Source organism: Anabrus simplex, chromosome 1 (assembly GCF_040414725.1).
Source record: "Anabrus simplex isolate iqAnaSimp1 chromosome 1, ASM4041472v1, whole genome shotgun sequence".
Lineage (NCBI taxonomy): Eukaryota > Metazoa > Arthropoda > Insecta > Orthoptera > Tettigoniidae > Anabrus > Anabrus simplex.
This window is the reverse complement of record NC_090265.1, coordinates 1,081,453,232-1,081,478,636: the sequence shown is the minus strand read 5'-3', so window position 1 is coordinate 1,081,478,636 and position 25,405 is coordinate 1,081,453,232. Positions and strand designations below refer to the sequence as shown.

General features: G+C 37.9%; 1 protein-coding gene across 3 annotated transcripts in view; it reads left to right on the top strand.

The window, feature by feature from the left end:
* Window positions 1-25,405, top strand: part of Pi3K59F (phosphatidylinositol 3-kinase 59F) — a 184,771-nt gene that overhangs the window by 35,977 nt on the left and 123,389 nt on the right. For all 3 annotated transcript variants that reach the window (XM_067137214.2, XM_067137213.2, XM_067137212.2), the window contains exons 3-6: window positions 694-850; window positions 6,366-6,479; window positions 9,567-9,725; window positions 21,406-21,501. In XM_067137214.2, the coding sequence (XP_066993315.2) occupies window positions 694-850; window positions 6,366-6,479; window positions 9,567-9,725; window positions 21,406-21,501 (526 nt within the window). The remainder of the gene's footprint in view (window positions 1-693; window positions 851-6,365; window positions 6,480-9,566; window positions 9,726-21,405; window positions 21,502-25,405) is intronic.

Sequence of the window (25,405 nt, the reverse complement as noted above, 5' to 3'; positions counted from 1 at the left end):
ATGTTCAAAGTGTTCCATATACATGTTTGCAATTACTAGTTTCACTTGAAGTTTTTCTAGTTTCTAGTTTTAGCCAAAAGTGGAGCCACTTTCATTATGCAGGGGATTCTTCAATTCTAGTAATTTCTCTCCCTGTACAGGTGTTTCTCTTCCTTTTATAGCTCTACGACTGTGTGTGTTTTCTGCCATTTGGAAGATCATATCGTCTACTTTCTATTCTATTCCATTTCAGCAAAGGTACATACTAAGACCTGTGGATCGGTCGTAGAGTATCAGCCTCTGTGTCCCAAGATTGTGATTCAAACGTAGCAGAGGTAGTGGTGATTTTTAAAGGGTGCAAAAATATCCATTTGACACTTCATATTGTGCGATGTTGGCATGCATAAGATCTCTGGTGACAGTTTGGTATTTACCTAACAAAATTAAATTACAGCTATATATCACTTCAGAGTTCTCGTTTCTCTGCCATCTTGTACAGTAGAACAGAAGATTAAAATGCAGGCAGGTAGCTAAATGACGTCAAATAGAAACATCTGCTACATGAATGCTGAGGCCATGATGTTGTTGTTGTTGTTGTTGTTATTATTGTTATTATTATTATTATTATTATTATTATTATTATTATTATTATTATTATTATTATTATTATTATTATTATTATTATTATTATTATACCCATTCTTTTATTTGCAGTTGGAACGAGTGGGTGACCCTACCTGTCATGTTTTGTGACCTTCCTCGGAATGCACAGCTTGCTCTCACTGTTTATGACTGCGTTGGTCCATCCAAGATGCAGCCTATTGGAGGAACAACAATATCACTGTTTGGGAAACATGGAGTCTTCAGACAGGTAATTCTAACTATAGTTAAGACACTTGCATGTCTAAAGTTTATGCATTCTACAGAGGGACAAGTTAATATAGAACTAAAAGCATACTTTTTGTTGTAAAAACTGGTGTTCCAACCTCGTTCGGAGAGGTTCCTGAGAACGCATGGGGCTAGGAACCACATGCTGGTTTATACACATAGAAAGGTGAAAAAGTATTTAATTATACATATACTGGCTTATTTATGCTATATATACATCTTGCTACATCCGCTTAATATATCGCTAACACAATGGGTTTGATATTCACAGAACTTACCCACAAATACATTTCACCATAGATCCTTTCAGGCAGCCATGCTGCTTGTTTGTTACACACAAAGGCACCCGACCATTCCTGAGACAGGCTGTGCCAGGAGGTGGTGCTCTGTTCAAACACAACTGGCATATCTTCCAGTGTTGTCTGCTGGTCTCGGTGAACAAAGTAAAAATCTCCTTGCTTGTTAGCAGCAAATGCTATGGCCTTATCCAATTGTACACTCACCATGCTTAACAATCATCTCTTTGATTTAACTCTGTTTTCTTTACTTTTCACAGCTGTATCATTTATCATGTGTGAAACTTTTCTCATCCATTTTTCATAATGTCTTATGATCTGCACTTGTTACCACATGCAACTTTGTTCTGTCTATTTATACTAACAATGATTTTTGTTCATACTCTCTCCCAGAATCCAAGGAATTTTAGTGATTTTCAAAAAACCTTGCTTTTTACTTACTCGGTGGATTTTAACTTTTGATACACTATCTTCTACATTTATGGCATTCAAGTTTTCTGAATTGATCACAAGTATTGCTATGTTCTTTATTACTATGCAAACATGTTTGTTGTTCTGTTAATGTTATTATAAAAGTGATACAAGCTACATGTAAACTGATTTATGCTACCAGCTAACTAATTCACAAGTTACTGTTTCTTGGAGTGGTCAATTTTGAAACAATTATTTTCTAAGCACAGAGGAACACCACATTCGTACTCGTAACTTTTCTCTTTGTCACATGCCTTCCCTATCATTTTCTTGCTCCTGGATATGCAGACATGACATACTCCAGCAGCATACTTCAAGTAATTAATGTTATTTGCTTTATGTCCCACTAATTACTCTTTTACGATTTTTGGAGACTCCCATAATTCAAGTAGCGAATATTCAAGAATGACTTGAATATTATATTTAAGTGTTCTGCTTATTCAATACATATATAATTTATCAAATCTAGTACACGTTTCGTCCCCTAAGGGACATCATCAGTTAGAATAAATCACACAGTATATCGGATACAAAAATTACATTACTAGATTGGTAAGGCAAATTAAAAACACTTTTATACACAAGGACATTTAAAATAAATTATTAGCAAACTTTGTTAAAGTTTCAAGTCGTATAGTCAATAAAATTGATGTGAATTGTTCACTAAAATTCTTGATGACAAAGTTCGTGGAAACTAACAGTTGAATTCGTAAAATTGTAAGATGAACACTGATGTGAATAAAAACCTTTGATTTGAAATATTTTTTGATAAAAGATCCTTAAAATCTTTGACAGTCATTCCTTTAAATTGCATTTAAGAATGAACGCTTCAGGATTCCAGGTGAATACAGGGCCGAAGCAGTAAAGTTATTTGTTGAATTGAATAATGTTCAGTCTGGAATTAAAAGAAAATTAACATAAGTCAAGAAGTAATGCAATTTAAATCATAAATATTATTTCATCTTCCATCTCTCTTCACCTTTTAATTGCCTCTTACGACAGGCAGGGGATACCGAGGGTGTAGTCAGCGTCCCCCACCCACAAGAAGTACAAAGAGAGGGGGAAAAAGCAAGTCACATGTGCTGTGAGGAAGGGTATCAGGGGTACATTTTTTTTGCCAAAGTCATGGACACTGAGGTATGATTCATCCGCATGCCATGCACATTCATCTGTCTAGTAGTTATTAGTTATTAGTATCTTAGTGTGTAGTCAAATATTAAATGATTTTTAATTTTATAGTCACGCAATACTTCTATTTAATTGCAATACATGTGTAATATAGTTCCTTTGACGAAAATTTTATTGTATAGTACAGTGCAACCTTGATATCTCGAATCACCTCGGGAGCTAAATTTTATTTAGAGTTAAAGAAATTTTGAGATATAGAGAATACCGTTTATGAGCATGTAGAGCACATAATTGAATCATATGTACTGTATCTACGGGCTTATACTGAATACATTATTTTTAACAGTATTTAAAAATATACAAACTCTATTTTACGGCATCACTTTAATTATAACCCTTATTATAGTAACTGTTTAGAAGACAGGATACAATACATTCAGTAGTGAAACGAGAAACATACCTCTGTTAACACCTCTAGAAAAAAATCCGATAGTCTCTTCTGTTTGTTACGGTTAACCTTTCCTCCCTTCACGTTGGAGCTTATCATACGCGATTTTGTGGGTTGCATTTGTACGTGACCGGTAATTAATTCACACCAGATAAACAGCGAGGCTCTGCCGATTTTCCTATCACTAGAAGTTTTAGTTTTTTGGTTCCTGTCATACTAGCTCCCAGCATCACTGTAACCCTTTCTTCATTTGTTAACAGTTCCTTACAAACCACAAATGCTGTATTGCACAGTTAATGTTGCACAAAATTCGAGTTAGTATTCTTTGCTTCAAGGGAGGAAATGTTTGCTTCAAGAAATCGATAAATTTGTGTAACCGAATTTCGAGTAATAGAGAAATACACATAAAGAATAGAACAAATAGCCGGGAAATTTAAGTTACTTCGAAATACTGAAAATTTGAGTAAGAGGTTCGAGATATCAAGGTTCGATTGTAGTTAAACAAAATAACATGAGAATTATGCTGGATTATGCTTCCTTGAATCCCTTGCTGAGAGATGTTCACACTTACTTTCAAACTCATCACACTCTTTGGAACTTAGCAGATCAACAACATAGTTGTTGTTGTTGATCTGCTGATTTTCTTGACTGTGTTGACACCAACATTCACCTTATTGCCAGTTAGTTGATGTATGCATTACCTGAAGAGTTTGTTTAGAATCTGTAACATTTTCAGGATTTTTAGGGGCGACAGACTAGCACTGCATTTTTCAAGCACTGTTTCTGTGATGGAATAGGATGATGCATACCCCGCATGGAGTCTGAAACAACCTGCAGTAACATCTCTCTGTAGCAACATCATGGAAGAATGGCCCAACAAAATTTCTCAAAACAGGTTATATAAGTTCAGGGATACCTTGAATGTGCACTAGTATTCGATTAGTATATGGCAGTGTAGCAATAGTAAGAGAAATGTTAAATTTCTCCATTAATTTTAGCTGTACCAGTAAACTGTTGCAGAAAATAATTTCTGAAGAGATGGATTATAATTAAAAAATCAGATTGATTTTGGATTGAAAAGTCCATTTAAAGGTGGATTTGAAAGTAATATCTCTTTGTTTCACATGTTTTTACTGAATGAGGAATAATAATGGAGATATAATCACAATTAGTAAATTTTTCACAAAGTTCCAAATATTTGTGCTATATAAAAAGAAAAGCAGCTAGATTTTTTTCTGGGTGTTTTCCGGAAAAAGAGTAGTGTTACGAAAATGTTGCAAACTCTTGGCTGGGAAGGTGTGGGAGAAAGGAGGAGAGCTGCTCAACAAAGTGGTATGTTCCAAGCTGTCAGTGGAGAGATGGCATGGAATGACATTAGTAGGCAAATAAGTTTGTGTGGTGTTTTTAAAAGCAGGAAAGATCACAATATGAAGACAAAGTTGGAATTCAAGATGACAAATTGGGGCAAATATTCGGTTATTAGAAGAGGAGTTATGGATTGGAATGATTTACCAAGGGAGTTGTTTGATAAATTTCCAAATTCTTTGCAATTATTTAAGAAAAAAGGGGTAAACAACAGATAGAGAATCTGCCACATGGGCAACTGCCCTAAATGCAGATCAGTGGTGATTGATTGAAACAGTACAATACAAAAGTTATAGAAACTACAGTTTCCGATAATTTGATTTGTGCATTTTTTCTACATGGGCTATGATAGAGATATTCACGAATTTGGGTTTTTGGTGGTAAGTTCAAGCCGAAGGGTGTTGAGATAGAAATATTGTTTAAATGCTGTGGTAAGGAGTAACATGGTGGTTGTTATTGCCATGAGTACTTTTTATAAGGTACAGAACTGTGCTGTCATCAACCCAAGTGGTTCAGGAAGATAAATTATGATGGCCATCAAAATGAGAAGGAAAATATAAAGGAAAGGAATAAGAGAAAAGTGAGTCTTTAAAGGACAGGGAAGTGAAATACTTACTCCCTTGACATCAGGTGCACTAACATTGTCGTGCCAGAAGAAAAAACTAAATGTGATGGCATTACTACTGCAGTCTTATAATATCTAATCCATCTGCGTTAATATTACTGAGTCGGAAGAAAAGAATATGTGATGGTGTACAATGCACTAAGCCCTTAAAAATGATCAACAATAACATCAACTGACTGACTTTTGTTGTTAGTTGAAGTGTGCTGTATCTTCTGCTTCTACTCATCTCCACTAGGTGGCATTACTGTTACAATTACAGAAACTGATGTCAACACCAGATCCACAAGAGCTATTAGGTCATAAAAATGTGCCCTTAATTTGATTGTTCAGTTGTAACAAGCCTTGTGTTTCTAGCTAATGAAAAAGATGCTATTCCTAGTAAGTTGTGAAATCCATAGCTGACACCATTGGTTGGGCAAAACCTAAGTTCATTGATAAGTTGTTATGAACACTGACTGTAATTAGCTGCTGTGGCAGGACTGGATAGAGAAAACAAATGTTGAAATTGGTATGCTATTCACTCTGATAGGATACAGTTTGAAAGGATGTGCACTTCAGTAGCAATTCCCTGTTGTTGTTGACTCAGATGGTACAGCACTGTGTACTTTTTTTCTGAGCTCTAGTTAGCAGGTCTGATCCTGACACGGTCCAATTATATTTGAAGGTGCTCAGATATGTTAGTCTCACATTGGTAGATTTACCGGCACATGGAACAACTCCAGTGGAATAAAATTCTGGCATCTTGGAATCTCCAAAAACCAGAAGAGTAGTTAGTGGCATGTAAAACCAATATCATCAAATTCAACTTGGAGATTTTATCAAAAAGCTATCTCCATACTGGGCATGAAGGCCCTTGGAGATGTGGAAGGTAGGTAAAAGCTTCCACTTTCTGTAACCTCAGCACTGAGTGAGAGAGTGTGGTAAGCTCTGTGCCTGGCTGCCTTTGTTCTCAGAAATTAACTTGCTGCAGGCTGAGTAAACTGCAGGGCCATGTGCTGCTCCATAAGTTTCATATTTCTTTTAACTTCCTGACAGGGAATTGAATCCCACATCCTTCCATGTTAACCAACCATGCCTCAGCTAGGCAGCCCCTAGATTTATTTATGGATGAGTAATTATTTTTGTGAGGCACCTCTTCTAATGTATGTACTTCTGTTATGTTCAGGGCATTCTAGATCTGCGTGTCTGGCCTGACAGAGAAGCAGATGGTAATTTTCCTTCTGCAACTCCTGGAAAGGCTCATGATCATGGCAAGGAACAGATGCAGAGACTGGCAAAGGTAAGAAATCTTTCTTCCTCATTACATTAGTGTAATAACAAGTCTAGGGTAGAAATTGGTATCTTGAAGCTCCTCAGCCCTGATGCGAGTTAAGTTTGTGACACTATTGATATTATTGCAAATAGCATGAAGCTACTGCTAACAATATAACTGCATTCATGTGTAATTTCACCATAGATTTACTAGTTACTGGAGCATGCAAATTGTTAGCAACCACATGGCCCTTTGCTAGGTCTGGCATTTTAATTTCTCTCCCCCCCCCCCATCATTCGTGGTTTTTATTTCTTCTTCCTTTAAACTCTTAATTTGAAAAGGCCAGTATTCTTCTCCCTTCTTCAGTTATGCGACTGATGACCTCGGTCACAATGTCCTTTTAACTTGACTATCAATTGTTGCACTTGAAGTACCAGGTGTATGCAGTGCCATTTGACCAATTAGTTTTGAATCTGTATTAGTGTGTTTCAGTGGGTGTGTGCACAATATTAGATAGATTTTGAAATATTAATCGAACTGGCATCCATAGCTGCATCAGATTCATTTTTCATTTGTAAAACTTATCTTCATAAATTTATATTTAAAAATTGTTGCACTATTATGGTAATTAACTCATTTTTGTGTAGAAGAAAGTGTGATCTTTCTAAATATTCCAAAAGTTGTTATAATCATGGCTTACCCTAGCATTGAAAAAATTCAAAAACCATTAAAAAATCCTGCACATTCAAATATGGCCGGCTCCAATGTGTTAACGCTTTCAAATGGCACAGTTCACATGTAATTACATATCTGTATCATCAGTTATATACATAATCACACAGCCTTTTTCTAAGGTCCAAATCCTTTACTTTTTGGCCACAATGTCCAGCAATAACTACTTTTTTGAAGTAGTATTTTGTTTTTCCACCAGTCGTGAATACAAGTTTCTAAGATATCGCACTTTCTTCTTGCTGTGCAGTTTCCAATGTTCTCTGCATCTTGAATAACCTTAAGCTTTTCTTTAGCTGTGAATGAGCCATAATTAGAATTTATAGCTATACCTAATTTGTGGTTCTCGCTTCACTTGTACATACTGCTGATGCAGCACAGACCACGATCAGTCAGTGCTATGAGATCCATTGTTAGAGATGAAGCAGTATATTCAACCCTTGTCCCATTTCCCTATGGGTTTGGGTATGAATTGGGATGAATCTTTGTAACAAGATTTTATGACCGGATGCTCCTTTTGATATTCTCATCAGAGGAATTAATGGAGAAGAAATGAATGTGATATGTCATGGTAGGAAGGGAGAGGGAAAACCTGGTGCTGGCATAAAACCTACTGCTGTCGAATAGCACCAAGGGGTCTGCTCAAGGCTTAACTTCCCCATCCGATAGATGAATCACCATCAACAGCATCAGATGCCCTCACTCCATATGAACACTGTGGAAGGTATACCACCACCTCTCCTAATCAGCCTACCAACATTCTCACAGTGACATTTTTTCGACCAATGGGACTTGAACTAACCATGATGTCAGACCATATAGCCACCGTATAGTCTTAGCAATCATGGCCATCAGCTGGAGAGGTTAAGCGGTACCAACCTTATTTCAAATAATGCTCACATCCAAGTTTTTCTTCACTAAATTCCAGAAAAAATAAGCGTGGAGTATTTGGCTATCTACGGTACATCATCATGTTCCATGTTCTAATTATGCTTGAGTATCATAGTTTCTGGGCCTTTGTTGGCAAGATGTAGTGTTTACAGTGCATTATGTCTTCTGGTATGGGCTAGAATAAAATTGTTACTTTCATTGACCTGTCTGTCTTATACTTGGCTTTGACAATATGAAAGTGGCTGAGGTATGAGTGACACTAGTAATGCCATTTCTTACGCAGCCAGTCCCTGCTATGAATGGTGTGAAAATGTTGCTCATAGAATCGGTTGGTGCATGCATTTCAGTGGGCTTGGCAGACTGATGTGCAAGAGCAACTTCTGGCTCAGTGAGGAAAGCAACGGGAAACTACCTCACTCCTCATTTCCCTAGTACGCCTCTTCAGTGACACCTAGGCCATCTATGGCAGCTAATAGTGAACCTGTTGAGGATCCAACCAGCCTTCGGGCTGAATACCCAACATACATACATACATACATACATACATACATACATACATATATACATACAACATATATCATCGTTTCTAAAGGCTTGTCATGCCACATCATAATATTGTAAATCAGCTGCAGTGAATATTAATTTGTGTACAGAAACTATTCCTGTATTCGACTTGTTCTTCAACCACTCCCATTTCCACAAACATACCGGGTAGTGTAATGTACCAAAGTCCTCCACTTTGTCCTTTTCATCATTCTTCTTTGATCGCTATGCTACTGTCTGCACTTCTTGCTTTGACGTTTCCACTAGAGTCCCTCCATCCCTTATGATGCCATTGTCTACCTCTCTTTCCAGTGATCATTTCCTTTTAGGCTTTCTTTGGAATTGTGTTTGAACTTGCATTGTGTATCCAGACCACCTTTGCTTTGCTCTTTTCTATCTCTCATGTTACATTGAGTCTTGTCTGGGCCTTCCTTGCATGCTCCTTAGGATCTTCATTTCTACTGCTTTAATCCTGCTCTTGTGTCTTTCAGTCAAGGTCCTGGCTGTTGAGACGTATGTCAATATTAGATCAATACAAGGTCTTTTTCCATAGCACTGGTACATTTTAATTCCATATAATGTCCCTAACACACTGATAGAATGTCTTTATCCAATCTTCCATCATATACTGTACTATGCTGTCAACATGTCTAAAACTGTCCATTACTTCTAGAGGCTCATTTCTTATCTTTGTTACCTGTCTGTTCTGTTTTCTCTTGTCATGATCAAAGTCCTGCTTTTTACACTAATCTTCATTCCAAAATTTTCTGTTTTGTGATGCCAGATCCATTTGCATTTCCTCTTTATTTTGTCTTCAAATGACAATTTTTCAGTATACAGCATAGTTTTCTAGCTAAACTTTGGTTATTTTCTCTTGGATGTTACTTAAGGTTTTATAGACTGTTGATTGATAATGCTTCATTTTCTTTCTTGCTTGTCTTCAACTTTCAGTTAACAAAGAAGCACCGTAACAACTTGCTACCGAAGGTGGACTGGCTGGACCGTCTTACATTCCGTGAAATTGAACTGATCAATGAGAAGGAGAAAAGGTCCTCAGATTATATGTACCTCATGGTGGAGTTCCCAAGAGTTGAGATGGATGGAGTTCCAGTAAGTCTTTAGGCAGTATATTTATAGGTCAAGGAAGAAAGTTTAATTCTGTATTTGATATTAGCCACTATTTTAAGCAATTTATTTGTAAACTCAAACTTTGTATATCTTGTTCTTAATATATGATGTATAGTCACTTTTTCCCTTATTGGAGCCTGAGAGTTGAGCGGTAAAGCGCTGAACCACATAAAATAAACACCACCAAACAATGTCAACTTTCACTGTTTAGAAAGTCTTGATTCATTCTCTAAATATTTCTTATTTTCATAATACTAGATCGCACTTGATAAAAAAAAAAACTTTTAAGTTTAAATCAAGAATAGGGAATGAAAACGGTTATAAGTTTAAATATTTCGCATTGCCTTTCCTCAAAAGCTATGTACGATCAACAGGGTACATATTGTAAGATGTAAGTAATAAGTTATGATGGGAATATTTGACATGAAACAAAAGAATTAAATGCAAGGAACCACAAAACATAATGAAAAGCACTCAAAATAACCAGTTCGTAACTCAGTAATGAACACTACTGCGATGCTAAAAAAATAACCAAACATATGATGCAGAACAGAGTAATACAATGTGAAGCAAAATTGAAGCATTCAGCCATACTTCTACATGATTTCCACAAATTTATGTACAGGTATTCCGGCAAATGGCATCACATTGTAGCTTTTATGCTCATGTGACATCAGATTTTCTTTGTGGAATAAGGGTCTATGTGAAATGCCCTTGAGTGAGTACCTGATGTTGCAAGGTGTTTTAGTGTCTGTCTGTGAGATAGAATATTGTGTGGTGAGGTTTTGTTTACTTTGGTAGTGGGACTGGCTGTGTTTTAGAAATTAGTGTTATTAAAAGTAATAGCAGTGCTTTAGTCAGTCCAAACTTGGAATTCACCTAACGATTTGCAGCGCATTAACAAAGAAACAAAGGAAAGTGAACATGACCGAATGGGAGGATGTAAAGCAGAAAAAGTTAAAAAATGCCAGTAAGCAATATGTTAACAGGAAAGGTAAAATTGTACAGACCAGAAGTAAACCAGATGGAACTTTCATTTGTGGATGTAAGAAGTCAGGGTGTAAAATGATCACAATACAACAGAAACTGTCCCTTTTTTAAGGACTATTATAAACTCTGCACGTATGACTAGCAGATAATTTTCCTTATGATTTGTGTTGACTTGAAGGAAGCTACTTGACGGAGAATTAACACTGATGCAACTTCATGAAAACATGAAAGTTTTTCTTACTGCTTGAATGGACGGGAAGTTTGTAAGAAAACATTACTTAATACGTTTTCCATTTCTCACAGACACCCCCAGACTTTACAAGGTAATGCAAAAAATGGTGCCACTGCTCCAAAAGACAAGCATGGCAAATACAGAAATCAAGCACATGCTATTTCTAATGATGCTGGCAGTCTGGTAAGAGACCATATTAATACTTTTCACAGGTTACCTCTTGTTAGTTGCACGTTTTATGAACGCCTTTTCCATGAAATGAATATATGGAATTGGCACCCTGAGAAGTGACACATGTAAGCAGGGTGACCTGTTGTACCTAGACCTACATTTATTATAAAAGACCTGCTCACTTCCTTGCTGGACAATGCATTATCGAGTTCTGTCACTCGCCGCAGCAAGCACTAGCTTTTGGCCATCTGTCACAGTGGTATAATGCTCAAGTGAAGGAAGAAGCTGCACTTCATCCCTTCTTTCATAGCATGAAACTTACTATGGGGCTGCAGTATGTATGAAATAAAGATCGAAAAAGACTTAAATGTAGATGTACTAAATAAACTGTGCTTTAATAAAGATAACTTATGGAATGCAAACTAAGAACCAGCGCGAGTGAAGGGAGAATGGGTTGCTATATGTCACAGATTTCATGGGCAGCCCATGATTTTTTAATGTTATATTGTAGTGATTTAGAAATTTTGAAAGTCAATTTATGGTCATTTAAATTCTAAACTGCTTAAAATTATGAGGTATTATTTCTCTGTTCCTGGGCATAGTGCGAATGGCGAATGTAGAGGTGTTTTCTCTAATGTCTGCCCAATTGACAGAAAAAGGGAACATGTTGACACTGGCATCTGTAAGTACAAAAGGCCTATATCATGAAATATGCAAGTTGTAGCGAGTTTCGATAATAAGAGAACCAAAGGCTCGTTCATTGCCAACTAAGTTTTGCTGTTTGGATAGTCTCGGAGATATAAGCCCGGTAATGTAATGCTTTAGGGTTGATTTGCAGGAAAGTGTGAACAGAGCCACATTTTGGACAAACTTCGTATGCAAACTGAGATTTTTTTTTTGCCATAAAACGTAGTATCTGACTGCTATTTCACTCCATTTGTGCTCAACTTTCCCGATGGTACATAACTGTTCACATCGTTATTTTTGGAAGCAGTTTTTAATTTGTTTTTATCCATATTATTGGACTTTTTGTGAATATCGGCATGTTTATTTGTTTATTTATTTATTTATTTATTTATTTATTTTTTTTATTTTTTTATTTATGTATTTATTCTTTTGTATGTGGCGAAGTTAGGGTTCACAGCCCTCTCTTACACTTAACCACTACGTACTTTTCAGTTTCTTTACAGTAGCCTGAGTCTACTACAAGAGTCGGTAATCAGTCTAGACACTACTGTCCGCTGCTTTTGAAGCAATATTGCTACCTACGTTATCCTTATTCATTGTTTCACTGTCATTGCACACACTAGTAGTATTTCTGCTACACCTTTGTTTTCCTTTTTCCTTCATCTCAACTAGAATGTTAATGGTCTTGTTTCAAATGACTTAGTTGCTTGCGTTTCACTGTTTTGTATTAGATTTTAGATTTCCCTTTGTGATTCCACTTTTACAACCTTCAGCAATAAAATATGCGCTGCAGATGACAGTGACGAGATGGGTGCCACAGTTTTCCTGCCGTCATCCAAAAAGGATGGATGGCCATATAGTTTTCTATATAGGAATTTCATAAATTTCATAAATTTTAACTAGTAATTTAGCATTACTAGCAGTTGACATAAAAGAAGCAAAAACCCAGATATCAGAACTTCAAAAAATTGCAAATAAAATTGGCACCGAGCATGTTGGCCGTGTAGTTAGAGGTGCACGGCTGTGAGCTTGCATCCGGGAGATAGTGGGTTCGAATCCCACTGTCGGCAGCCCTGAAAATGGTTTTCCGTGGTTTCCCATTTTCACACCAGGCAAATGCCGGGGCTGTACCTTAATTAAGGCCACGGCCGCTTCCTTCCAACTCCCAGGCCCTTCCCATCCCATCGTCGCCATAAGACCTATCTGTGTGGGTAAAGCCACTAGCAAAAACATAAAAAAAAAAAATAAAAAAAAAAAAATAAAAAATAAAAAAAAATTGGCCTCAAAATATCATTTGAAAAAACAGAAATTGTGCCCCAAAACCAACACAACTATAAGAAGTTACCATAAGTGGTAGTAAAATCAAAATAGTAACTCAATTTAAATACCTTGGAGAAGTAATAACACACAACCTAAATGAAAAAATCTCAATCCAAACAAGAACAAATAGATCAGCTAAAGCACAAAAATTAACATCTACAAAAAGAAATATCTATCAGTAAATGCAAAAATAAAACACTACAACACAATTATAAAACAGGATGCAGCAGAAACAATTTTTCACCTGAATAAACAATCGAAGTCTGACAGACTTCAGAAAATTGAAAGGAGGATTGGAAGAACCTGCATCAACAAAAAATACCAGAAAGACGGACAGGGGTAGATAATACCTAACAGTCATGTACAAAGAGCTAGAACCGATTACAGATATTATGCGTAAGAGGAGACTGGAATTCTTTGGACATATGAGGATGCAGGATTCGAGACTTCTGAAACAACTAGTACAATACAATCTTATCTCAAAAAATACCACAACAGGATGTAAATGGCTCAGAAGTAAGAGAGGATCTGAAGGAAATAGGCCTTACAACAGAAGGCACCACAAATAAGCTAAAACTGAATACAAAACTCAAGAATAAAAACCTCCATTTTACCCTTACGTGAAACAAACTAACAACATGCATATTTTCAACTGAAGAAGGGGCATGATGATCAGTGCATCTGAAGAAGTACTGGGAGGACTGCAAAGCCCAAACAATGCCTTCAAAGAGACCTGAACAATGGACTGACTAAAGTGATCCTATGCAGTCATAAAACAAGCAGAAGAAAAAGGCCAATGAGCATGCTTAATGAAAGTACAAAACAAATAAGCAGCAGCACTTACCTAAGCAGGAAATAGCCTTTAACCATTTCTTTCTGTGAAAACCATAACGTGAATTTTTCATGGAAAAGCACTTGTTTCTCTCTTCCCGTAGTGTTACTACACAGTGGAGCACAAATGTTGCAATAGCCGGCTGAAGTCTAGGTGCTTCAAGCAGGCCAAATGCTAGCGCTTGGTGGCTGGGAGGGGAGTTACTTGCACGGGCACAGTTTCTGGTGGAATGGTTAGGTTTCTAAAATGATATGGAGGTCTAGTTTGTACAACAGCATGTTGGCTTTGAATAATGAGGAAGAAAGAAAAATTGAATTAAGAAGTGCTCTACATCATGTCAGAGCAGCTAAAGCTTACACAGCCTTGCAAGAGGATGATGAAAAGTCTAAGAAAAATCCAAATGTGGTTGTCATGTGTGTCAACATGAAGCAGGTCCTATTCTGCCAGACTTGTCACACTCATCAATGTTCTATCAGTGTCGGTTGTCATGTTATAATTTCACAGTGAATGATTTGGGGAAGGGGAATGCAGCATCCTTTCTGTGGAATAAGACAATAACAGAGGGGTATAATGGTGAGGAAAAGAAACTGATTGTATGGTCCAATTATTGCACAGGACAAAGCTGGCAAATTCTAGCACTATACAAATACTTCGTGTCTTGTGAATATTTTAGTGAAGTGCATCAGGAGTTTCCTACCTTGTGATAGGGACTTTGCTGTAATTGAGAAAAAGAAGAATTTTGGAAGTGTACATTCCTCCTCAGTGGAATTATGTGGATCTAATGTGTTAAAGTAGAGTTTTCAAGTAGACTCAGTGTTATGTGAATGTGGGACACCACATACAGACTGTGGCTAACAACATACGCTATGGAGGATTGTATGAATGCAACACCAGACTCTCTGAAAGTCACTAATTTCTGGTTGGCAACTATATAGGATTGTTCATCCACCATGTTTGCTGTCCTTTCTAGATTCCTTCCTTCAGAATGGGACACCTCTGAAGGCAAGCCTCATATTAAGGAGTCAGCACACCTACTCAGCATCTTCTCCAAGTGCCCATATGGAGTTGCCTATACTGTCTAGATCCACCACCTTGGTCTTTCTTTCTTTCTTTCTTTCTTTCTTTCTTTCTTTCTTTCTTTCTTTCTTTCTTCCTTTCTTTCTTCCTTTCATTCTTTCCATTTACAGTATGTTTTGTTGTTGTTAATATGTATAAAAGTTTTGGTTGTATTTGTCTTTAATATGTAGCCACCAGGCAAATGCTGGGGCTGTACCTTAATTACAGCCATGGTTGCTTCCTTCCCACTCCTATTCCATTGTTGCCGTAAGACCTGTCTGTGTTGGTGCGACATAAAGCAGATTGTACAAATTTTATATATAGCCCTTTCCTATTCCATTGTCGCCGTAAGACCTATCTGTGTTGGTGCAACGTAAAGCCAATTGTAAAAAAAAATAAAAAAATAAAAAAAAACTCTCAAATGATGACACGCATCAATATTAACAAGAGTACCGTCAACGCATCCACACACAGAAGGAAATATTCACCCTTCCTTAGAAATCCCATCACTGTATTATGCGGATTATCAGGCCAACGTACCATGTTAGGAGATATTAGATTTACTATAACATCTGCGACTTCGGTAACAGTTCTGCAAATAATTGGTTTTGATATCCCATGCATTGCTGCTACACCGTGCAGCTGGGCACCATTTACATAACAATGTGTTCATTTTCAGGAAGGGATAGACTTCTTTTTGTTGCACGTTTCAATAAATGACTGATCATTTCAAGAATATAGTCAGCCTGTGTTGGGGTAATATGAAATCACTCTCGAAATTCCATCAAAGTGAGGTTATGAAAATTAATCCTCTTTGTATGTTCTCTTCTTAGATTCTTCATCACTGTCCTCACTTGATGCTAACAAAAGCTCTCGTCGTAACGTGTTTATATCGCTAAACCAAATTCTATGCCGAGAAACTAGTGTACATACTTGTTAATTAACAGATGAAAAGGGAATCCTCTCTTTGCAAGATTTCTGAAAACTTTTCACTTCATTTCTTTGCACTTTGCATTTCTCTACCAATAGAGGAACATAACAGGCTTGAAAAGTGAGAAGATTACTAACTTTTCACTTTGCAAGCTAAATCTGAAAAGTGATGGAACAAAATCTAAACTGAAAAGTTGCAAAGTTCGTTCGTGGAATAGGCCCCTGATCTTATTAAAATATTTACTATGAAGGGTTACAGGGTTGAGCAGCATTTTCTGACTTTATTTTTTTTACACTTCAAACCTAGCATATGAAGGACTTCATAAAGGGAGTTGTAGCTACCTGTGAATAAATCACACCCTTTTGGTGATACAAGTAATTTATTTATTGTAGGGTGTTCCTTTGTAATGTAGTGTTGACAAATATGGTGACAAATAGCATCTTCTTGAAAAGAGTTAAGATCTGCGACTGGGGTGCCACAGGTCTTTCCAGGCATGGATAAATGAACATCCTTCTGTTGTTTCCCCCATTTTCATACCAGATAAATGAAGGGGCTGTACCTGAATGCCATGGCCACTACCTTACCATTCCTAGCCCTTTCCCATCCTTGCATTGGTGAAAACCTTTGTGTTAGTGAGATTTTAAACCATTAGGGGAAAAAATCATCCAATACCTCAGTGGAAGAAAACTTCTAGTCTTCCTCCGGACAGTGTTTTTACTAACCCCAAGAGCAGCCACAGTACTCTTCTGTACATGACTGAACAGAATTATTGGTTTGCCAGTTTTTCATTTTATTATCCTCCCTCTCAAAAATCACAGCCGGCTACAATAATTTCATGTCCCACACTTCGGAGAGATACACAATAGCCAGATCTGGATGTATCCTGGGCTTACCTCTACAAGAAGTTGTTTTCACCTTATTCACACTAAATCCACATGTGAAAACACACAATCTTATTGTACTGTAATTTAAACTAACCTAAAAGTAACTTTCACTTAATGACTATGAGCAAACTGGTTAATTATGAGCAGTAAAAACAATAACTGCACACATGGAATGATATAACAACACTTGATGCAGGTTGACAATACAAATACACACTGAAAATGATAAAATAATGTAGGACAAAATTAGTACAAAACAGAACTCACCAGGAAAGAGAACCAAGTGAGAATGGGAAATAAGCACTTGGTTTAGCACCATAAACGTGTCAACATTGCCTACGTTACCATGGCAACAAGGTGCCATTTTCTGCAGCACTAGTGCTGTCGTACTTCAGTTATCAAAGAAAGAAGAGAAAGAATAAAAATCTATTTGCTTCTATAGATTTCTTATGTCATTTCCCATAGTGTAAAAATTTAATGCTGTTCCTACCTCCCCTTCGTTCATGAAAGAACAGTCGCTCATTGTAAAGATGCCAGTCATAATTTCTGGGATAACATCATTGAACATAAAATATTCATAAAATATTCAATGTAGTGTATGAACCCAAAAGCCTCCTTTAGAAATTTGATAGTTGTCGCAGCTGAGTGGTATAATGACTAGCTTCTCATCAAAGTGCCCACAGTTAGAATCTTAACCAATGTTTGGGAGATTTTGAAAATAAGACGTGGCCCTGCTATTTTGCAACTACATAAAACTGAGATCACGGTCTGATAATATAGCATGTCATAAAATCTTTAAGCTGGTTCACATCCTGTGGGTGGGGGACGCAGACCCTTTTGTAAAGGGCGACGTAAGTACGAATGTTGATTGTGGCTATGGGACTGTGGGAAGATTTGAATACATCCACAGGTAATCGTTGCTTGTCTTAGGTGAATAAAGGGTCATGTGGTCATCGGTCCCCTCTTGTTTTGCCTTTTTAAATTTTTTATTGAGGGTTGATTGTAGACCAATCAAAATTTGATGTACATGCTTTTTGGGAAAGAGCCTTCTTCCGTGTGCAACTACGCTCAAAAGCCCAGACGGTATCCTTAACCTGCTGGGTGGGAGTGCCATATACTCGGCAGTAGTATCCGCCTGACAACGCAGGTCCCCACAGAGCCGAATGCTTCTCGATTTATTTTTAATTCTTTGTGTTATGAAAGGAAAACAAGGAAGGGGAAAGAGACGATATCAGTTATTAACCAGCATTAGAAAAAGAAAGGAAGATTGTGCAGAAGTGAAGAAAAGGGCACAAGATTGAGAGATATGGAGGCTACAGCCAGGATTGGACCTGCCAGATGGAAGAACAACCTATGACTGACGACGATGATGATGTATATGCTATGGGGTACAAGCTATTACAAGTGATTTGAGGGAATTCTAGTGCTCATTGCCTCAATCAGCCCATATAAGGCACCGTCCAACATTGATTTCACCCTGGGCGATACCTGCTAGCCAGGCTGAGTGGCTCAAATGGTTGAGGCACTGGCCTTCCTGACCCCAACTTGGCAGGTTCGATCCTAGCTTAGTGCGGTGGTATTTGATGGTGCTCAAATGTCAGCCTTGTGTCGGTAGATTTACTGGCACGTAAAAGAACTCCTGCTGGACTAAATTCCGGCACGTCAGCGTCTTTGAAAACTGTAAAAAAATAATTTAAAAAAAATTAGTTAGTGGGACATACAGCAAATAACATAATACAATGCCTGCTATGACCAGGTGGGGTATCGCCTTGGCTGTTTGGTTCAGTTAGTTCCCTGATTGGAGTGGGTGGCATTCGCGGTGGATGATTTCAGAAATGACTTCGAAATGCCTCAAGTCTGTTCAGGGTGGTCCACCACCCAAGTCTTTAACTTTTTATTCCATCAGGGGTGCAACCCCCTGGGAACAAGTGCAGCGTGAAAGTATTTGTTTCAAGTTTCCCTAGGTTCCTGGTTGCTATCAGAACCGATGGGCAAGATTTCAAGCTGGTGAAGTCTATTGGTATTTTGTTCAATAGATTCTTTGAAGGTGTCTACGGTGAACTTGAAGAATTAAAGAAAATGTGGAAGTATAGTTTGTTGTTGAAGATGCACACTGCAGTTCAGGCTGATCAGTTGTTTAAGTGTGACCCCTTTGGCAAAATCCCTGTCAAAGTGGAAGAGCACAGATCCTTGAATCTGGTTTACGGAGTCATCTTCCACTGTGATCTCATCTTAAACACTGATGATGAGTGGATGGAAGACCTCAAAAAACATGGCATGACACGTCTGGTGCATTACGCGCAAAGTCACTGGTGAAGATGTTGCTACCGGTGCCTTCATTGTCTCCAAGTTGTCAGTGTAACCAGAACAAGTCAAGGTAACAACCTATCATTGTGATGCGAGGCCATACATCCCACCTCCCATGCAGTGCTATAACTGCCAAAGGTTCCGATATATGGTATCAAATTGTCCAAATAAGTCTCTGTGTGTTACATGTGGAAGAGAAGCTCATGGCACGGAAGAGTGCACACCTCCGAACAGGTGCGCTAACTGCCCTGGTCTTCATTGTCCTCGAGATGGAAACTGTCCGGTCTACCTCGGTCAGAAGATCCTGGAGATCAAGGCACTGGTTGGTCTTTCCTAACAAGAAATGTGCCATAAATTTGATCCATGAATGCACCTGCAAAGACACTAGACTCCAGCAAGATTGCACAGAGTCTGCCAGGTTCATTGTTTTATGATATTCTGTCTCTGACACCATTTAACTGTGCCAACCATGCACTCCCACCATCCTACACACCAAGCTGCCCGTGGGGCAATGAATTTCCATGTGTTGGGGATTCTTAGAGTATGCCATTCCTACTTATATGTGCTCTTAGTGAATGTCATGACCGTAGACAATCAGGGATTGAATAAATGAAATATAACTTGTGTTCTACACTCCATGCATTATTAGGTAACCCTAACTATTCCTCCTCATAGTTTGAGTCTCTTTGATGATTCTCAAATAATGATCAGCTCCGATTAAAACTTCTGTTCTTGAGAAATACGGTGTGGAGTGGCGGTCTGCAACTTCATGGTGTCTGGGAATGTGGTTACTTCCCAAGGAATTGTGGGGTGTGTTGAATATGTGCGGTTGCTTTTTAAAGCAGTGTGGGATACTTCAGATTTAGCCTGCACTCCTTGGTAGTAACATGGACAAGACGATGAGCCTAGGAATGAGCCAAGTTTGATTTAGGTGGAGTGATAATGACATCCCTTTTGTCGGAAACTTCTGATTGCAGTTGATCTATTAACAAAGCGTGACTGAAGCTAAATCAACTACCAGTATCTAAAATTCAGCGAGTAAATTTAGCAAGTCTTGATAGTCCTGTTAGCCATACCTCGGCAGCTTGAAGATAAGTGAAATGCAGTAACACCTTTACAAATGGAATTGGGATGAGATTATTTACACTGTGAACAGAAAACTTTGCCTTTCTTTTTACCATTCTTGAGGGTATGTCCTCGGTTCAGGCACAGTAAACTTGGAGAGTTTTCTTTCAGTTTTGCAGTCTAATCCTTTACATCCATAATTTTTTTACAGACCTGGGCCCAGTATTCCCTAGTCTCACAAATGCACAAAGCAGAATTGGGTTTTTCTTTGAGGTGGTGTCTTACTTGGTTCGGACATTGAAGGCAGAAGTAATTGCCGTGGGGTAAATGTTGTTGACCCTGACTGTGTCAGTCAGTGCTTCATAAAACTTATCTTCATCCTGTGAGTGGTAGTGGTAGGATAACATCCACACCATCCCCTACCTGTCGTAAGAGGCGACTGTTAATAAGTATAATATTGTCTTTGGAAAACTTGTCTCTGTTACATGTAGAGAATGGCCATGGTGGGTGAGAAGACTTAAATTGAAGGAAGTCAGGATAAAATAAATGTTCAAATATTTACATTGTATTATGCATCAAGGAGCATTGTGTGTTAATTGTATAAATATGAACTGTCGTGGATGTAGTTGTAAAACTGTTATCAAAATTAGTTCTATATTCCATGGACATGGAAAATATTGCTTGATTTAAGGGAAGGTTCTTTTAGAACAGGGAGATGGCTTAGGTAAGGAATTCTCTTTATTTGGAATTTATAATTTAAGACTTCATTAAAAGCCTGGTATCATACTCATAATTTTACAGCATTTAAAATACTATTTGAGCTAATTCAACATTTTTGATAATTACTTCTTTGATTTAATTTTCATAGGACAGAAATTCCTGAATTAGAGTACAAAAAATGGGTCAATCATTCGTGGTTGAAGCTGATGTGATATGTTTGTGAAAATTTGACTGCAAAGCTTGCCCCCACTTGCTCTGGGAATCGAAGAATGTTGTTAGGAAGTTAGTCAGCACTGAACTTTGTGTCTAACATGCATGGAATAGAGGCAAAAAAAGGTGTTGAGCTGATCAAAATAACTGAGGAATTTCTTTTTTCTACTTAGCTGTAGCACATTTCTATATACTGTTTGTTTTTCCAAAGTAAGAAAAAACCTCATACATTTCATAAACTTTCTTGGGTGTTACAGCATTCTGTGGTATTCTATGAGCAAGATGGAGATGAGGTGTACCAGTTTCGAGCCCAAGCAGATGTTGTCACAGTACCTGATTATGAAATTCTTCAGGTAGGTTTTGCTGTCACTGGTATTGATTCTTTTATCATTGCAATCTTCATTTGTATTGAATGCTTAGGAGATAATTACACCCCTTCCCCCAATAATATCCTTGTATATCACTGCAATGTACAACAAATGCCTAAAAACAGGAATATTTGAAGAACATTGGAAAAGGGCCAAAATCATTCCAGTAATCCAGGTAAGGAAAATGCAGATAATGCAAGCAAATAATGACTAATCACCTTATTAAATATAATGGCTAAGTGCTAGAGCAGCTGTTCATAAATCAGATTAACTCATTGCCTTGCAACGGCGGGTATTTCCATCATTGTCCGCGGGTTCCCACAAATGCAATGATGGAAATTTCCATCCACACTCTTTATTGCTTTGTTGAGATTTCCACAGATACATATCGATATTTCCTTGCAGTCCCAACATGTTACGAGATGTTGATAATCGTATTGCAGCTATCTTTGCCCTTCAGCTACGTATTTCACCGCCAAAGAGTCTAAATATGCCGCGTAAAGCTTTAGTGAAGGTAAAGTCAACATTGTGGCCAAGTTGGATGAAGCTCGAATATTAAGTTTTTTGGAGGAAAGCGATGTCGGCTACGGCTGTTCCTAAAGTGATACTGAATTACCTTTGAGTGACGTTAACATTACCAGTTCTGAAGAATTAGATGACGTTATTGAAGAAAATGAAGACAGGGACACAGGTGGGCTTGTGCATAACCTAGAAGAATGGAAGTGTACATAGACAATGTACCAAATAATATGTGGTTTATTATAGATGGAGAACTGAAACTCTGTGGTAGCAAGAAGATTAGGTAAGAATCCAGGGAAGGCTGAAGTGCTAGGCGAGTTTTTGACTGACGAATTCTGGGAACTTGTAAGGATTGAAACTAACACTAATGCGGCAAAATGTCTTCGCGATATTGAAAGTAACCCTACAAAAAATAAAACTTGTGATGAGAAAAACTGGTTTCCTGTGACAAAGGATGAACTGAAGGCTCGTTTTGTGTTATGTATATTGATGTCTCAGACTAAAGTCTTCGGTTTAAGAATACCGGACTAAGAGAAGGGTAAGAGAAATGCCAATATTTTCAGAAACCACGTCTCATAGAGGTTTCAGTATCATATCTAAATATTTGCATTTTGCCCCAGATTCTCCAGAAACCCAGTGTGATAAGCTCCAGAAAGTTAGACCTGTTTTGCAGCTACTGTTGGACAAATTTCAGAAGGTGTACATGCCTGGAAAAAAGAATAGGTGTTGATGAAAGTCTGATGAAGTTCAGGGGGCGTTTGGCATTCGTTCAATTCAACCTTTCAAAAAGAGCACTCTTCTGTATAAAATTCTATAAAGTCTGCTGCTCTGACACCAGCTATTGCTGGAAGTTTTGTATATATGTTGGTAAAGAACATCAGTATGTAGAGGGGACAGGTGATGCCAGAAGACTACTGTGTAGTGACCCTTTTGTCACACTGCCTTAAGATAATGGAGAAGATTAAAGAACAGAGACTGAGAGAAATAATGGAAGATAAATTTGAAGAGGAACAACAGAAAATTAGAAAAAAAAGAGGAACCACAGTCCTAATTTTGGATTTAGAAGAAATAGAGGAACCACATACCTAATTTTTTCACTCAGGCAGCTAATGGAAAAATTTTGGTAAAAAGGGAAGGACTTGATAATAGTGGTTTTGGATTTTGGAAAAGCATATGACAGGGTAGAGAGAGGAAATATATGGGAATGTTTAGAAAAACATAACATCCCAGAAACACTAATTAAAAAAGTTGAGATGTTTTATGATGGTTGTGCAAGTAGTGTGCAAGTAGGAGATGGAAGATCTCGGTGGTTTAAAACAAGAGGTGTACAACAAAGGAGTTCTTTCCCCATTGCTCTTCATTTCACTCATGGATACTATTATGAAGGAACTTAAAGATATAGATAAGGATGATCTTAATGCACTTGCTTTTGCTGATGATGCCATTTGGGGAGAAACTGAGATGTTCAGAGGAAACTGGATCTTTGGAACACCAAGTTTAAAGAATGTAAGTTAACTGTGAGCAAGAGCAAAACAGTGGTAATGAAAGTTAGCAGGACAAATACACCTTGTAACTTCACCCTCGAGGGAGAGAAGATTGAATGTGTGAATACCTTTAAATATCTGGGGAGTACAATATCAAATGACGGAAGTGCCAAGAACGAAGTGTGGGAACAGGATGAAAAAAGGATCAAACTTCTTCCACTAAGTATGGAACATAGTATGGGACAAGGGAGTTCCTCAGAGGGCTAAACAGACTTATCACCTGCCCATCATGACATAGTCTGGAGAGTTGCATCATACATGAAAGCGAAGTTAAGTCAACTGCAAGCAGACTTTGTACCTTCTGGATGGAGATACCTTGCTTGCTGTTATTTTGATAGGGAAGTGACTCCAATGTTTTCCTTGTAACCTCACTGGTGTACTTCCCGCACCAAGCCAGCCTGTGGTTGGATAATCAGGCAGAACAACACCCTCCAAAATTTACTCCGCAACATCAACCATGAAACTGGAAAAGCTAGGCCTCCTTTTTCCAGGATTCAATATGTGATGAATGACGCTAGCATTTTGCATTGCCATGTCGAGCACATAGAAGTATATTTTCTTATACCGTTTGGCATATCGTCTCTTTAGGGGTTATGATGCAAGGCGTTGGTCATGTGAATCAACACCGCCCATTCCAGAATTGCAGTCCACAACCATGTTTAGTTTCAGAACAAGTTTGCCCCTTTTGTTTCTAGTCTCCACAAAATCTGGTCTTTGATGCACTGTTGATAGAAGATGTATGTTCTTTTTATCCACCCATTTTGAGGCACGGATGCCATTTGCTGAGGCAAAAGTCAGTTCTCCTTTCTTGAGGTTAGTTGCTACAAAATGGGATAGCATAAATTTCCGGTTTGGACATGCAGTTCCAATGGCATTGGTATTTTTCATTATCAGGTCCCTGAAAAGAGTAGGTGAACTATACCTATTGTCCATATACAGTAAATAGTCTTGCATGATTCTAGCAATTCGTCACACAATTCAAGAACAATTGGCACGCCAGTCAGCAAATCCTCGAAGCTCTATGGGTGACACTTTCTTTGGAGCCCTCTTCCAGGTGCTTTCCAGGGGTAAATGTTTCACCATGGGCTCCTTTTGTATGTAATGGGCCTCAATAGCTTTTGCAATAATCACCACAAGGGTTAACCCATTCTCCTGATACTGCTTCACTAAGCATGTGTATGAAAATCAAGCATAGAATATGCCATTCCTAATAACAGTTGATTTTCGATGCCATTTCACAGTACTCACAAGTGGCATGGCGCTACAAGGTTGGAGATAACATTGCTCATGACAGCAGATGTTAGTTCCAATGGTCACTCGCCAGGTGACAGTAGTGTTACACACGCAGTCGGATTTTAAATGAACAGTCTTCTGTAAACCAGCTTCAATGGTGGGGTCACATGAGGTAAATGGAAGGGGGATAGCTTACCTAGATGAATAATGGAATTTACCATGAAGGGTAAAAGAAGCAGAGGAGACCAATGAGTATGTTCAGATTCGGTTTTTGATCATTTACTGAAGAGGTAGAGAACTAAATGAAGTCACAGAGCTAGTTGCAAATAGAGGATTGTGGAGGTGCTCAGTTAATTCTTAGAGGCTTGCAGACTGAATGCTATAAGGCATAAAATTCTATAATTTAAAAAAAAATTTTGTGTGGCTGTTTCTAGCTGGCTGCAGCCCATATAAGGCAAACCCTCCGATGAGGGTGGGCAGTATCTGCCATGTGTAGGCAACTGCATGTTATTGTGTTCGAGGATAGTATTAAATTCTATAATGAAGATGTATGTAATGTATGTCTGTATACCTCATTAGTTACAACAATCCAT